Raw genomic sequence first — 13,916 nt, forward strand, 5'->3', positions numbered from 1 at the left:
AAAACAGAACCAGGTGAAAACAAGATTATCTTATTCAGAAATTGACCGATTGATGTGAAGATTTCTGCTTGCGTGGGAGAAGAGAGGCACAACAGCGCCAGCAGTGTTATCGTCAGATATGTCGCCATACTTGAACAAGACCTACAAAGAGACATTATGAAATTATGAATTTATTCTGCAAAGCCTCAGTGGACGAATACATCGGTTGTAAACTCGTTATGGCGGTGCTTCGTGGGGTTGAATGAGTGCACTTAATAATGTCCACTATGATTTCGGACACCACTATAAATGAATGTATTTTGGACACAGCCATTGATGAGAGGGTTTTTCAGTAAAAGCCATTCAAATCTGTTAAATACCAATGAAATGACTACAAAGGGACATTTGTGAAAATAAGGCATTTTAATAACCTATACTAATATAATCTTTTCATTCAAGTGAAAGTACAAATCCAAACATAATGCTAAAAAAATAGATAAAGCAGCATTTAAAAAAGAAAAAAATTTGTGCATCTTTTTTGCATCTCTTCATGTGATATTGGGGTCAGCTGAAGTTTTTCACTTGACTTCACAGCTAAGGAGGTTGTAGGCAATGGACGGCATTGTTTACGTCTACACACACGTGGGTTAAACACGGACAGACAACGATGAGCCGAGACATGGCATGGTTTGATAAATGATCTTGGTGTTTAAGCATGAGAAGATGCGTGGTGTCACGTGTCATCTCTTTACATTTGGACCATTAAAAAGGCATCTAACAACCATATACGTAACAACTACACAGTATCACACTGTAAACATACACTTTATCAAACAAACTTAAAGAGATTTACCCAAAAACCTCAGCAATCTCACAACAACATCTCGGTAGACACATAATATACTAACATCACAGCAGCAAGGCAGTTCCTTTTATGACTATCATTAATAATTGTAATTAAAACAGACAGACTCTGAATAAAGTTAATAAGTTAGTTAACATTAGTTAGTGTTGTAAAAAACGACTATAAAACAACTGTGAGAGTCCCGCAACAGACTTCACTTCATCACAAAACTAAAACCACAAAGAGTCTTTTAAAAATAGTTCAGCCCACAAACCACACAGCGAATTCAGTTCAGACACTTCTCATAAAACATCTGGACATTTTTAAATTTACTTTCAATGTGTTTTAACTTAACCTGCACTTCTTTGTGTTATAATGAAGTGATTCACAACCGGTGGGCCTCGGAGCGCCATCTGGTGGGCCGTGTAGGCAGTGGTAGACTACAGACAGGGGAGTAGCAACCGGGGGGGACGGGGAGGGGTTACGCCCCCCCCCCCCCCCCCACACTTTACTGTGTGTTTACAAGGCCAGCAAGCGTCAAAGTGGCCAGAAGTCATTCATTTTTAATGAGAGACGGCGGCAAGCAGCAGCGCGGTGCGTCATGTGTTCAGTGTTCTCTGATTTGTTACTTAGATTTGAGTGAACTAACATTCAGCCAATCACAGAGCGAATCATCTCTTGGGCACGTCTGCATGAGCTTCAAATCTCTTGTTTCTCTTGTGAATTTTCGTTTATTCATTTACTTTTGCTATTACGCCGTCTGGGATAAAATGCACCACAGAAAAAAGCAAAGGACGATTAGCCTACATCATTTTTTCAAACACGCATGTTAGATAATGTTACAGTATGCAAGTCACGCAATAAAGTTTTCATGTTATGATTTAACCTATGTTAAAAGACAACAGAACCCCTATGGTCCTCCTCACCTCACGCAGGATTCAGGGTGGGTTGCACTGATTAAAATAAGCACAGTTTATATGGTTTGTTGATCTCAGTTTAATTTTAATTCGAGTTGTGTTGCACCACTTACATTTAAACGCTTTTTACAAATCTTAGATTAAAACTTATTTTTGTATTAAACCCATCATCTGCGCTATGATGCATTTGCCGGTGTAATTAAACAGCAACAATGCTGCCGTTGTCATTCAAAAAGAAAATAAACAGTTTATGCAAGCAAAGGTATGTATTTTTTGTATTATAAATCACTACAGACATCTAATCTAAAAGGCTTATTCAAATAAAAACATTTGACGATCTATTAAAACAATCTATTGTATTGATTAACGAAGCAATGTGGCAGGAAATATTGCGAAGCTCAGATATTGCTATATAATGTATGAACAAGATGAGCGGACGCATTTGTCATGAAGCACTGCCGTGTATGTGTCCGTTCATTCACTGCTCTTCGGGATTTAGTTTCTGACTGGAGCGCGCGTGACAGAGGAGAAGCGCATACGAGCATCAGTAGCTGTCACCGGTCGCAAATACGTGACTATTTTTTGCGTGATATAGGGTTGCACCGGAAGTGTTAATAATCTTTTTGAGCCGTCAAACTCACTCTGTTGAGACGTTATTATACGCATATTTGAATAGTGCCACCACGCTCCCGGTGTCTATCGTGAAACTATCGCGTGCGCACGTGAAACTTTCGCTTTCACGTGATCACGCCAAACTAAACTTTTAAAAAAAATTCTGCACATGATAGTTTCACGTGAGCACATGAAACTAAACTTTAGATTATTTACTCCAATGTAACCTTTGGGACTCGGTAGATTCTCTATTAAAACAATAATATACCTAATTACTGCAAGTAATATTAAAGTCAACATCTGTGCTATTACTTTATCTAGAAAAAATGTTAACAGTTACAGTCATCAAAGAGCTTGCATATCAGCTTGAAGAATCGGTATCTGCCAATCACTAAGACAACAAATCGGTACTTGGCATCGGCTGCAAAAATCCTGATCGGAGCAAAGTCACACCCCAATAGGGATTTTAAAAAATGCCTGAAAAATGACTATGCCGAGTGTGAAAATCAGACAGATTTTGATCTGATCAGGGTTCACAAAATCCCTAGCTCGACATCTGGGGCTATTATGCCTTTTGGTCGGGATATCAAAATTTATCTCTGCCCTGTCCATAGGGATATCTTAGGGAGGAAAAAATATTTTAATGCTTTTGAATTCTAGAGGTCGACTGATATGGCTTTTTCTCTGGCCGATGCCGATATTTAGAAAGTAGGGCAGCCGATGGCCGATATGTTTGGCCGATTTTCTATTTAAGCAATATCGCTCGAGTAGGAGTGTGATATAGCTCTATATCATCACGGCTGTGATTAGGCCAGAGGCACGAGGCCGTAGGCCGAGTGCCGGGGGCAATCACAGCCGTGATGATATAGAGCTATATCACACTCCTACTCGAGCGATATTGCTTTTATACAACAGTTCGACGCCACACGTTTGAAAAACGAAAACTAGAAAACAACAACGGAGTTATTTTAAAAGCCTCTTTGTTTGAGAACTACTTCTTCCGCCACCGATTTGAGGGCGGTCAGAATGACAGGTAAAACTTTCGGCTGCTTTGAAGCTCATAACAGCACAATGGACGGAAAAGCCGTTACTTTAAATTACAGTTCCCTTTCAGTCGGTCACTACGACGTCACGTCGCGACCGACGAATTGGGAACTCGCTTAGAGAGACCAATCTGCTTCGAATACTACTAAAACGCCAATGAACTTGGCATTGAGATATTTGCATAATGCTGGCGCCGCCCCGCCAGGTGCGTATATAAGCCCCAGGTGCAAATATAGAAATCAGCTTTTTATCGCTTCGAAAGCCGGCAGTATCTGCTACTGAGAAGCTACTTTCTGCTCTTCTGGGAACGGTTGCTGAAGTTGATTGACAAGCAGTACTGACACAGCGGACGCTCGCAGTATTCCACTGCTCTGCATATTTTTTGTTTTGAGTTTAGTGTGTGCGTTGCCTCTCCCTGTGCGCATCATCAGCTGAGCACCAAAAGAGTGATTTCCCTAAAGAGTGATACGTGAGAGCTCTGTGTCTTTTTAAAGACAGCCACTCTCTCGTATATTCGGAGATCAGCGTCCTTTTCAGGATAGCTTTTCCTCCGTGCGATCTTGGGTGCGAGAAGTACAGGGATTCCAGTGACGGTCACGAGCACTGTCTTTGTGCTTGCGCATCGAGCACTCCGAGGCTGCGCTCGTGGAGAGCTTTTGTTCTCTCTGTGAGAGCATAACTCTCTTGGATTGCGGAGCCGACTGTCGTTTCTATGGGAACGACGTCCGCGCCTTTGCAGTGCTGAACGCCGCCATGGTGCGGCTGTCAAGTGCTCGCAGGATGCTCTTCGCATCACTACGCTGAGTAGGACGGAGGATGCGTCCTTCACCTACCGGCCTTCTCATCCTCAGCCGGTTGAGGCTCCGGTGGAGACTGCAGAGTCGTGTTCTGCGATTTCTGCCGAATCCATTGGACCTCCTTCTGGTCCCGTCACTTCTGCAGCATCAGAGGGGTGTCCGTTTTTTCCCTCCGAGGCGGAGTCATCCCGGAGATGGCGGCCGTGCCCGCTCGAGCGGCGGAAACGGTAGAGTTGGAGGGGTTAACCCCTCTCCGCCCGAACCGTTCTGCCCACATGATTGGTACTTCGGAGCTGCCCGGGCCTCTACGGTCCTCACCTCCTGTGCCTGCCTTTCCCGACAGCACGAAGAGCTGACGTGATTTGCGGCCGTCTCGGCCGTTCAGCTTTCACCCCTCACCTCCCTCACCAACGGAGCCGCTAAGGGGGGGATCCCTTCAGTGGAGCGGGGGGTTGCGATGCAGCTGCGTTCCTGGAGGGACCACCCAACCCTTCCCTCCCGTGTTTGTATAGACAGTCGTCCGGTTACGGGCGCTGCCCATCAGGCATGCGGAGACGCGGCTTCAGCCCTGCACGCAATAACGTTACTGCAGGTTCACCAAGCAAAGGCTTTAGAGATTTACGAGGGAAGCCGCGACCTTCAGTCGTGCGATGTTCACCACAGTGTTCAAGATCGCCACCTTTGGCTATGTCTGGCTTACATGACGGACGCAGACGAGAACAACTTCTTGAATGCTCCTGTCTCACAGACCGGCCTCTTCGGCGAGCCCGTGGAGTCGTACAGCTCCGCTGCGCAGACTGAGGCGATCTCCTAGGTCATGCCCCGGCGAAAGAGAGCTGCCCTTGGTCCACCACGCCGGCTCCTCAGTCTGCCTCTCGCCGTCGGCGTCCTGCGGCGGCCACCTCTGTTCCCCTCCTCGGACCCCATTTCGGCAGCGCATGGGAACCGGTCGTCAGCAGCTCGCCCCGCCCGCTTAGCCGCTTCCCGTGAAAATCGGGAGTTTATGTGGCCAGTAACGGGCGACCTGGATTGGCAGAGGATCACTCTTCAGGAGACGGTGATTCGCTCCTTCCCCCGGTAGAGGGTCGGGTGGAAAATTCTTGGTTTGCATCTGTTCCACCGGCTGTCCAGCCGGTACCCACTTAACCACACATAAGAGTGCATTCCTCTTCCCTCTCCAGGTCTCCAGAGGATCGAGAGAGCCGTGAGCGGGCACACCAGCTCACCCTACCTCTCCTCTATCGCCAGCGGGTGTTTTTCCGGAGTCTGCGCTCTCCGCGCAGGAGACCAGACGACCGTCACCCTCAGCGGGCTCAGGTCAGTGTCACACACACATACTGTAGATGTTTATGCTGTCACAGCAGACGCACCGGCAGTTTCACCTGTCTCGCTTCGCTGCCCCACCGCGGGTACTTCGGTAGTGTCGTTAATTCTCCTCGTACGGTCCCTGGATGCTTCGCTTCAGTTCCCAGCCCGTCTCGTTGAGTTTTCCGCACTGTCCGCCTCGGTTACGAAATACAATTACCGGCACTCCCCCAAATTCTACGGGCATTCGTTTCACTATAGTGAAAGCGTCCGATGCACATGTACTGCGTGCAAAAGTCGATGTCCTGCTGGCGAAGGACATTTCGAGCCGGTCCCTCTTACCGAGAATGATGATAAGGTTTTTCCAGCCTTATCTCATATTACCCAAAATACGCGGTGGGTTACGACCGATTTATTTACGCATCGGCTCTACAAATGTGATCCTTTAGGATGATACGCCGAGGCTCGTATTTCAATATTCAGATCGATTTGCAGCCTTAGACCTGTAGACGTGTACTTTATGTGTCCATCTCCCCTCGCCTTAGACCGTTTTTCGCTCTGCGTTTGTGGGGTGGGCATATTAATACTAAGTACACCATTCGAGCTGTCTCTCTCTCCCCGTGTCTCCAGGAAAGTGCTAGTCACGGCATTAAAGTCTCCGAGAGAGAGAGCGTTGTTCGCATTCTGCTTATATTTATGTCAACTACAATGGCTCGTTCTTGGCAGACGTGCGCGAACACAGAGATTTAATGCTTCAGCATCTCGCTCGTTTTAGTCATCAGGTCAGCTGGGAAAAGAGCAACTTTGCCCCGTGCAGAGGATCCTTTTCTCAGTATGGAAATAGACTCGGTCGATTTATTGGCGTATTTTACAAGAGTGCGCAACCAGTCAGTTCTGACTTGCCTCGGTTTAATTCGAGGGAAGTACGCGGTCCCTCTGAAACAATTTCAGAAGCTCATGGAAATATGACAGCATGCTGCGGCTGTGACACTGCTCGAGCTGCTTCATATGAGACGGCTTCAGCACTGGTTTTACGATCGAGTCTCGAGGAGAGCGTGGCGCAACGGCATACACTGTGTAACCATTACACCTGCGTGTCATTTCAATTTTACCCCGTGGCAGACCCAGCATTTCTTATAGCAAGATATGCCCCTGAGTCGGGTCTCCTGGCATTCTGTGGCACATACGATGCCCCCAGCACGGGATGAGCAGCCACGTATGACGGGCTTGCAGTCTCAGGGGTGTGCATAGCACCCCAACTGCCGCGAGCGGTGCGCTGTATATCTCGGACTTGTACGCTCCGCTATGGAGATGCGAGGGAAGGATGTATTAGCCGACACCGACGTCATTGCGACTGTTGCGTTATTTACCGTTAAGGCGGTTTTTGCGCTCTTGTCACCTGTCGCATCTCGCTCGTCATCTCCTCCTTTGGAGTCAGAAGCATCTGAGGTCCCTTCGTGCCATTTACACCCCTGGTACGCTCAATACAGCGGCAGACGCGCTTTCCCGAGCTGCGCGCACCGGCGAATGGCGACTCCACCCCCAGACGGTTCGGCTAATTTGGAAGAAGTTCGGTCGTGCGCAGATATATCTATTTGCGTCACCGGACGATACCCACTGTCGCCTGTTTTATTCACTAACCGAGGGCAGCCTCGGCGTGGATGCGTTGGCACACAGCTGGCCGCGGGGGACGCGCAAATACGCATTCACTCCAGTGAGCTTAATCGCACAGACACTGTGCAAAGTCAGGCAGGACGAGGAGAGCCTTTTATTAGTCGCCCCGTACTGGACGACCAGGAATTGGTTTTCAGAGTTAATGCTCCTCGCGACAGCCCCTCCCTGGCGAATTCCCCGGAGGAAGGACTTTCTTTCTCAAGGAAGGGGCACATTATGGCACCCGCACCCCGACCTGTGGGATTTCCATGTATGGTCGTTGAGTGCGCGCAAGGTTTAGGTGATTTATCGCAAGCGGTATCTAACACCATCGACGCGGTTCGAGCACCGTCCACAAGACGGGCTTACGCGCTTAAATGAAACCCTTTTCGTCACCTGGTGCTCTTCGCAACGCGAGGACCCCAGAGAATGCTTAACATTGTGCTTTTATATATCTTCAACATAGGTTAGATGGTAGGCTGTCACCCTCCACCATTAAAGTTGATATCGCCGCTATTCTGCTCATCACTCACTTATTAACGGCAGATCAGTTGGCCAGCATGATTTGGTTATTAGATTTTAAGAGGCGCTCGCAGGCTAAACCCCTCGCGCCCTCCCTCTTTCCTCCTGAGACCTGTCCATGGTGCTGAAGCCCTACTACAGGTTCCGCGTTCGGGCCTTTGCAGTCTGCGAGTCTGAAGTTTTTGTCAATGAAAACTCTGACCCTGCTAGCATTGGTCTCCGTGAAGAGAGTAAGGAATTTACATGCATTCTCTGTTGACATTTCGTGCCTTCAGTTTGGTCCTGCTGTCTCACTGAGACCCAGACCAGGCTACGTGCCCAAAGTTCCCACCACTCCCTTCAGAGATAAGGTGGTGAGCTTGCAAGCGCTACCCCCCGGAGGAGGGCAGACCCAACCATGGCTTTATTATGCCCCGTACGAGCGTTACGCATCTACATGGATCGCACACAAAGCCTTAGGACCTCAGATCAGCTCTTTGTTTGTTATGGTGGTCAGCAGAGAGGGAAAGCTGTCACTAAGCAGAGGATGTCTCATTGGATAGTTGATACTATCGCCCTTGCTTATAATCTGCAGGGCATTCCTTGTCCATTTAATTTGAGAGCTCACTCTACTAGAAGTGCTGCCTCATTTTGGGCATTTGCTCGTGGTTCCTCGCTAACAGACATCTGCAGAGCTGCTGGTTGGGCGACACCTAATACGTTCATTAGATTTTACAGTGTTCGTGTCGAGCCTGTCTCCTCTCGTGTTCTTTCCTCGTTAGGGGAAGCACAGAGAACAGGCTCGCAGGTCAGCTTGCAGCCTCCGACTGCTGCTCCAAACTGAGCTCAGTATGGAAGGCCATCGAGGCAAAAACGCGTAATAATTTGTTTTGCCTTCCTCCGCTGCCTTGGCAGCCTGATGTTGCGGAGCATCCGCTGCCAGCCTCTCACTAGCTGCATCCTTGCGAACCTGTGTTTGGCTCGGGCATCCACATTGCGTCCCACCGTGTTCCTTTGTGAGTATTTTCCGTGGGGTTAATCCTACTAGCCCACGTTTCCCTCAGCAGAGCACTGCTTTGCTTACACAGCCACGGCTGTCATTTATACCTCAACTACGGTTGACTTTCGCCCACCAATAGCCCTTAACGGGGCGGTGGCTTCCGCAGCGTCCCTGTACCGCTCAGATAGGGCGCTTCCCAGTCGCTGGCACTACTGTGGGGTTAAAGGAACATCTAGTGCCCGGCCTTCTGCCTTAAAACCTAATTCTCCTTATCCTTAAGTGGAACCGGAGGGCTTTACGCAGACACTGGAAGAGGTCAGCCCTCAGTGGCGTTTTGGTAGGGATTCCCAATTCGTCGGTCACGACGTGACGTCGTAGTGACCGACTGAAAGGGAACGTCTCGGTTACGTATGTAACCCTCGTTCCCTGAAGGAGGGAACGGAGACGTCACGTCCCGTCGCCACAGGGCTGCTCCCTGCTGTTTATCGGCCGGTCACACTTTCCGGCTTTCTCAGCGAAAAAGAAGCTGATTTCTATATTTGCACCTGGGGCTTATATACGCACCTGGCGGGGCGGCGCCAGCATTATGCAAATATCTCAATGCCAAGTTCATTGGCGTTTTAGTAGTATTCGAAGCAGATTGGTCTCTCTAAGCGAGTTCCCAATTCGTCGGTCACGACGTGACGTCTCCGTTCCCTCCTTCAGGGAACGAGGGTTACATACGTAACCGAGACGTTTCTTGGTCACAAAGTGTAGTTTTAAGATTAGTTCAGTCGAGAATGTATATGTATTATATTTAAATCTGCAGTCGATTAGTAAAGATAGCGCCTGTTTGAACGTTTGCTTAGTGAGATTTGGTACGAATGAGAACCAAAGCATGAGCGGACGTCAGTGTTCACTCGCCCCGCTGACCACCGCCCTCTCTGGGCTACATCTCTGACAGAGATACGCTGGCTCTCATGTTGGCCTTGTTTGTTTATGATCGTCAAAATGAGATCAAATCAGCAGTATTTGGTGTCATGATCAAACTATTACTTGTTTTTTTATTCATATTTAGTGTCTTTTGTGTTGTTATTGTTTTGGCGCGAGGTTAAAGTTAATAAAACTACTTGTATAACGTTACTATTGCTTTCTCATTTATTCTTAACGTGATACGAGCACTCGATTATTATTATTAAACTTTGTTCTTGTCAGTAGTATATAAAACGGTTTTTTATAAGTGTCAGAGAGATGTTTTTGCATGCTGCTTATAAATATATCAGTGGCGATATCTCATAACATGTTTTAATAGTCACGTCACGATAAAGTAAATGATCAATGTCCACATTTAAAAGCTGCGGGGCTTACCTGCAGTTCCACGGTGTTTTCGCGTTCTGAGAAGAGATATAGCTCCAGAAAAAAAGAGTGTTTATATTCCTCTTTCCAAGTGTTAATCGTCCACACGATGTGACAAGACATTTCTCCCATGAACTTTAACGTAACATCAAAGAGCGCTGATCTTTGACGGAATAATAACTTCCGATTGGGAATCACAGACTGATTTATGAGCTAGTAAACTAATGAGACGCACGGAGAGTGATTCAAAACAGTGCGTCTGTGTTTTTCCATTCAGAGATGAGCCTGCTTAGGACCTCCATTCACTAGGTGGCGGAATGATACGAAAGGTGATGCGGTTACAGTGCCGATATCAGCGCAATATCGCATAGCTCTTAGCCAATCAGATTCTAGAACCAGAAAGAACTGTTGTATAAATGTACATAATAATCAAAATGTTCTCATCTTTAGCAGATATTTTAAATGTAAAAATGTCACTATTTAAGTGAAAGTATTTAAAAAAATTGTGACTGGTCTTTCTGAAGAGTTTTACAACCTCCTCTGCACCATGCATTTATCAGACACAGATATTACCTGACACTCTGCTGTCATCATCTTTGATCAGTTTTTTACCATGGCTTTTATTGCTTTGTAGGATAAAATCCTTATTTGGTAGACCTGATAAATTATTTATTCATCATAAAGTTAACATAGTAAATGTCTGTTTTTTAGTTGAGACTGTTATTTAGGGCATATCTTTCTAAACACATTTACATTCTCATTTCTGAGGCGCTATAAGTGACTGATTGTGCTGACAGTGACATCTTGTGAGTTTAGTGTTGGGACAGATCTGTTGTTTCAACCGTTCATTCAAACGAATCTGTTCAAAGGAGTCAGTTTGCGAATCGGACGCATTTGTAAACAAAGTGTTTCTGTAATAACACGTAAAACATTTCCTCAATGGATATGATTTGGTTCCGACCTTTCGCCATCGAAAGTTTTGTTTTGAGTAATAAAAGCAGGGAGACAGTTTAAAGACAGAAAGCGTGCACGCGCGGCTCTGCTCTCTCTATCATCATCACTCATAAATCGCATGAAATGAGCCTAATCTTTGCACGGACAGTGCACCGCGAGACATAAGCCCGTCGCGCTGTTGTACTGGCTGCTTAATTCGCGCGATCCCGCCATCCTTTACTAAAGCTGTTTGTGAACAAGGCACGGCTGCACACACACGGGAGCGATCTGCTTGCAGCAAGAGGCAGCGTCACGAGTTCTACAACAATGCTTAGGTGCCCGCAGATGCGTCTGCCTAATAATCGGCCTAATTTTGCAGCAAAATCGGCCAAATCCGATTTTTTTAAATATGCCAAAAATCGGCCGGCCTCTATTGTATTCTCTCACATATTTGGTTGAGTAATTATGTTGTATGCAATTCGTGCATCAGGTATTGAAATTGCGTTTGAATGTGCACTCGCTTTAGCTTCACTTTCCATTCGCGATCGCTCAAACTGTACATGGAGCGGCAGTACTGATTTGTCATTGATGCTCTGGATCTGTTGCGCACAAACTCCTCCAACATCATCCTGTCAGGCATTGCTATCCTCATGTAGGAAGTGAAGTCTCCCACAGCAAGCATAAATGTGATATAGATTGCAACAGTTACTCGCAAGCGTACAGAAGCACACATTCAGAAACTCGCATACAGAGAGTTGGATTTCCGACAACTCAAACATGTTCTCTCTCGTGTCTTTACCAGACAGATACATACAAAACAATCTCGGCATGTATTCTAGTGAAAAAAAATAATTAATTATGTCTTGAAGTGAACATAATCCTTTAAAAAAATCTGATTTGTGACATTAGGCCATGATTTTCTGATCTAAAAATGATCCAGTCTGTGACTGGAAGTTTTGTGACCTATTTTGTGAGTAGATCCAGTGTGGAGAAGAACAGGAGCAGTTGGCTTGCATGCATATCTAGATGTTTTTTAGCATCAGAAACAAGAAAAAGAATAGCAAAGCAAACATTGTGGTTAGTGACGCTTGGCTTTGTATTGTTGGCAAAATTTGGCTTGTGGTAAAAACTTTTTGAGGAACCCTGTGCTATGCCCTTAATGTTGAGTGCCATTTTTATTATCTGTGTTGATATTTTAGATTCAGAATCTTAATCTTTTAAAAAATTTTAGGTCAGTTAGAACCAAATATTTGTATTGATGATTGTAATTTGATTGTTTTACATGACTATTATTTAAGCTTTGATAGATGTTTTGACTCAATCTTTTACGTTTAAAATAATGTTATTTTTCATTCGGGCTAACGTTACTTGCATTAATTTCGGGCTATTAAAAATTGAAAAATGCTTGCAGGAAGGGATAGCAGGGATTTTCACATTTTGCGAACCCTGCTGATGTGTGACTCTCCGCACATTACATCCGAGGAAATTAAATATTGACTTTACTAATAAATAAGTGGCAAAAATGTTAGAAACACGTTGATTTTCGTTAACTTAACAGCCATTTATTAAAGTCTTGAAATGTTTCTGAAGTGAACACATGGGAAGGATGACGACATCTTCTAGAAAGTTTCCTGACCTCCTCAAGAGGATCATCACGTACTACAGCGGCAAAACTTCAGCTAGTTATAAAAACTCATCGTTTATAAATATTTATAAAAGTTTGCTCTTAACAGCAAGATGTCAAGTAGGCCTTAAAAGTAATAGCTAGATTATCTTATTTTCTAACTAACTTATTTCATAAGAACTACTAAAAATGAGAAGATGAGCAAAAAAACAAATATTTCTGTAACTGTTACATACAATTCTTGCAAGAAATTCAAACAGCTTGTTTTAAATGTGTATTAAAGACATGACAAAAGTCACATGCTTGTTTGTAATAATAACGCTGTTTTAACGATGTTAAATGCTGCTGCTTATATGCGGTCTACAATAATCAAATGAAAAATAACGAGCTAACATGTACATGTAACGTACAGTAACCGATAGGTTAAACGCGTGCTGAACAAGTAAGTTAATGATGAAACAGTCGACATATTATCCAATCTTACCTCTCTTTATTCCTCAGAAAGTTGTTATGTGTGCTTGTTCAAGAGGATTTTCTCCGTTAGCTCTCAGATGTTGTGCAGATTTTAGTCACTCACTGCTGGCGTTGCCACGTACAGAGGAGCCGCAACACCATACACTACACGTGCACATAATCCTGCTAATACAAGCGCACTCACATTCCCAAAATATATATACAAGCAGCCTTCAATATATTACATACAGTATATAAATAATCTAACTACCGGTATAATCTATGTGTTTACTATAGATGAATAATTAATTGTTTAAGCGCCGGAGGCATGCGTTCATATAAGAGCTGAACAAAGAAAAACGCTTCGATGTGTCCTGTTCTCGTGTGTAATGTACAAATTACTGGATTATAATTGGCAAACTAAAGGAGACATAAATGTGTCTGTTATAAAGTTGACCATTATCTGAACCCGATTTACGAACATATAAAAAGGAAGCTTTACGGTAACACGGATCATGCCAGACTGCACGTTCACATTTGACTCTGAGGGCTGTTGTATAAAATAAGATTCAAATACAAGCCAGGGTTATTTTAGTTAGTCTGGGGGCTTTCAAACTGGCAGTTTAGTTCGAAACATGGCACACTTCACATGAAAAACTTTGTTAAAGCTGACACTGCTGGAAAAACCAGCATAGACAGACCAGCATATGTTGTGTTTTGCTGCTGGTATGCTGGTGACCACAAGCACCAAACCAGCATAGACCAGCATGGGAATTATGCTGGTCTATGCTGGATTTTCCTGCAGGGAAGTCGGGAGTACTAGGGGTACCGAACCTGAGATTACCTCAAGAAAATGTTCTGGTCTGAGCTCGGTTGCAATGGAACTGTGGCGCGGTTGAATGTGAAGCACATCAGACTC

The 13,916-nt window shown here is 45.1% G+C and overlaps 1 protein-coding gene across 5 annotated transcripts in view; it reads right to left on the reverse strand.

Annotated features, from left to right (window-relative positions):
* The window catches only part of p4ha2 (procollagen-proline, 2-oxoglutarate 4-dioxygenase (proline 4-hydroxylase), alpha polypeptide 2), a 34,294-nt gene extending 21,109 nt beyond the window's left edge, over nt 1-13,185 (reverse strand). For 3 of the 5 annotated variants that reach the window (XM_055179736.2, XM_055179734.2, XM_055179735.2), the window contains exons 1-2: nt 13,029-13,184; nt 47-141 (exon numbers count right to left, since the gene is read on the reverse strand). In XM_055179736.2, coding sequence (XP_055035711.1) covers nt 47-128 — 82 coding nt within the window. In that variant the 5' untranslated portion in view covers nt 129-141; nt 13,029-13,184. Of the gene's footprint in view, nt 1-46; nt 142-13,028 lie in introns of all 5 variants that reach the window. The other 2 variants (XM_055179737.2, XM_055179738.2) reach the window with 1 other exon arrangement.
* Between the last annotated feature and the right edge of the window lie 731 nt (nt 13,186-13,916).

The sequence above is a fragment of the Misgurnus anguillicaudatus genome, chromosome 9 (assembly GCF_027580225.2).
Source record: "Misgurnus anguillicaudatus chromosome 9, ASM2758022v2, whole genome shotgun sequence".
Taxonomy (NCBI): domain Eukaryota; kingdom Metazoa; phylum Chordata; class Actinopteri; order Cypriniformes; family Cobitidae; genus Misgurnus; species Misgurnus anguillicaudatus.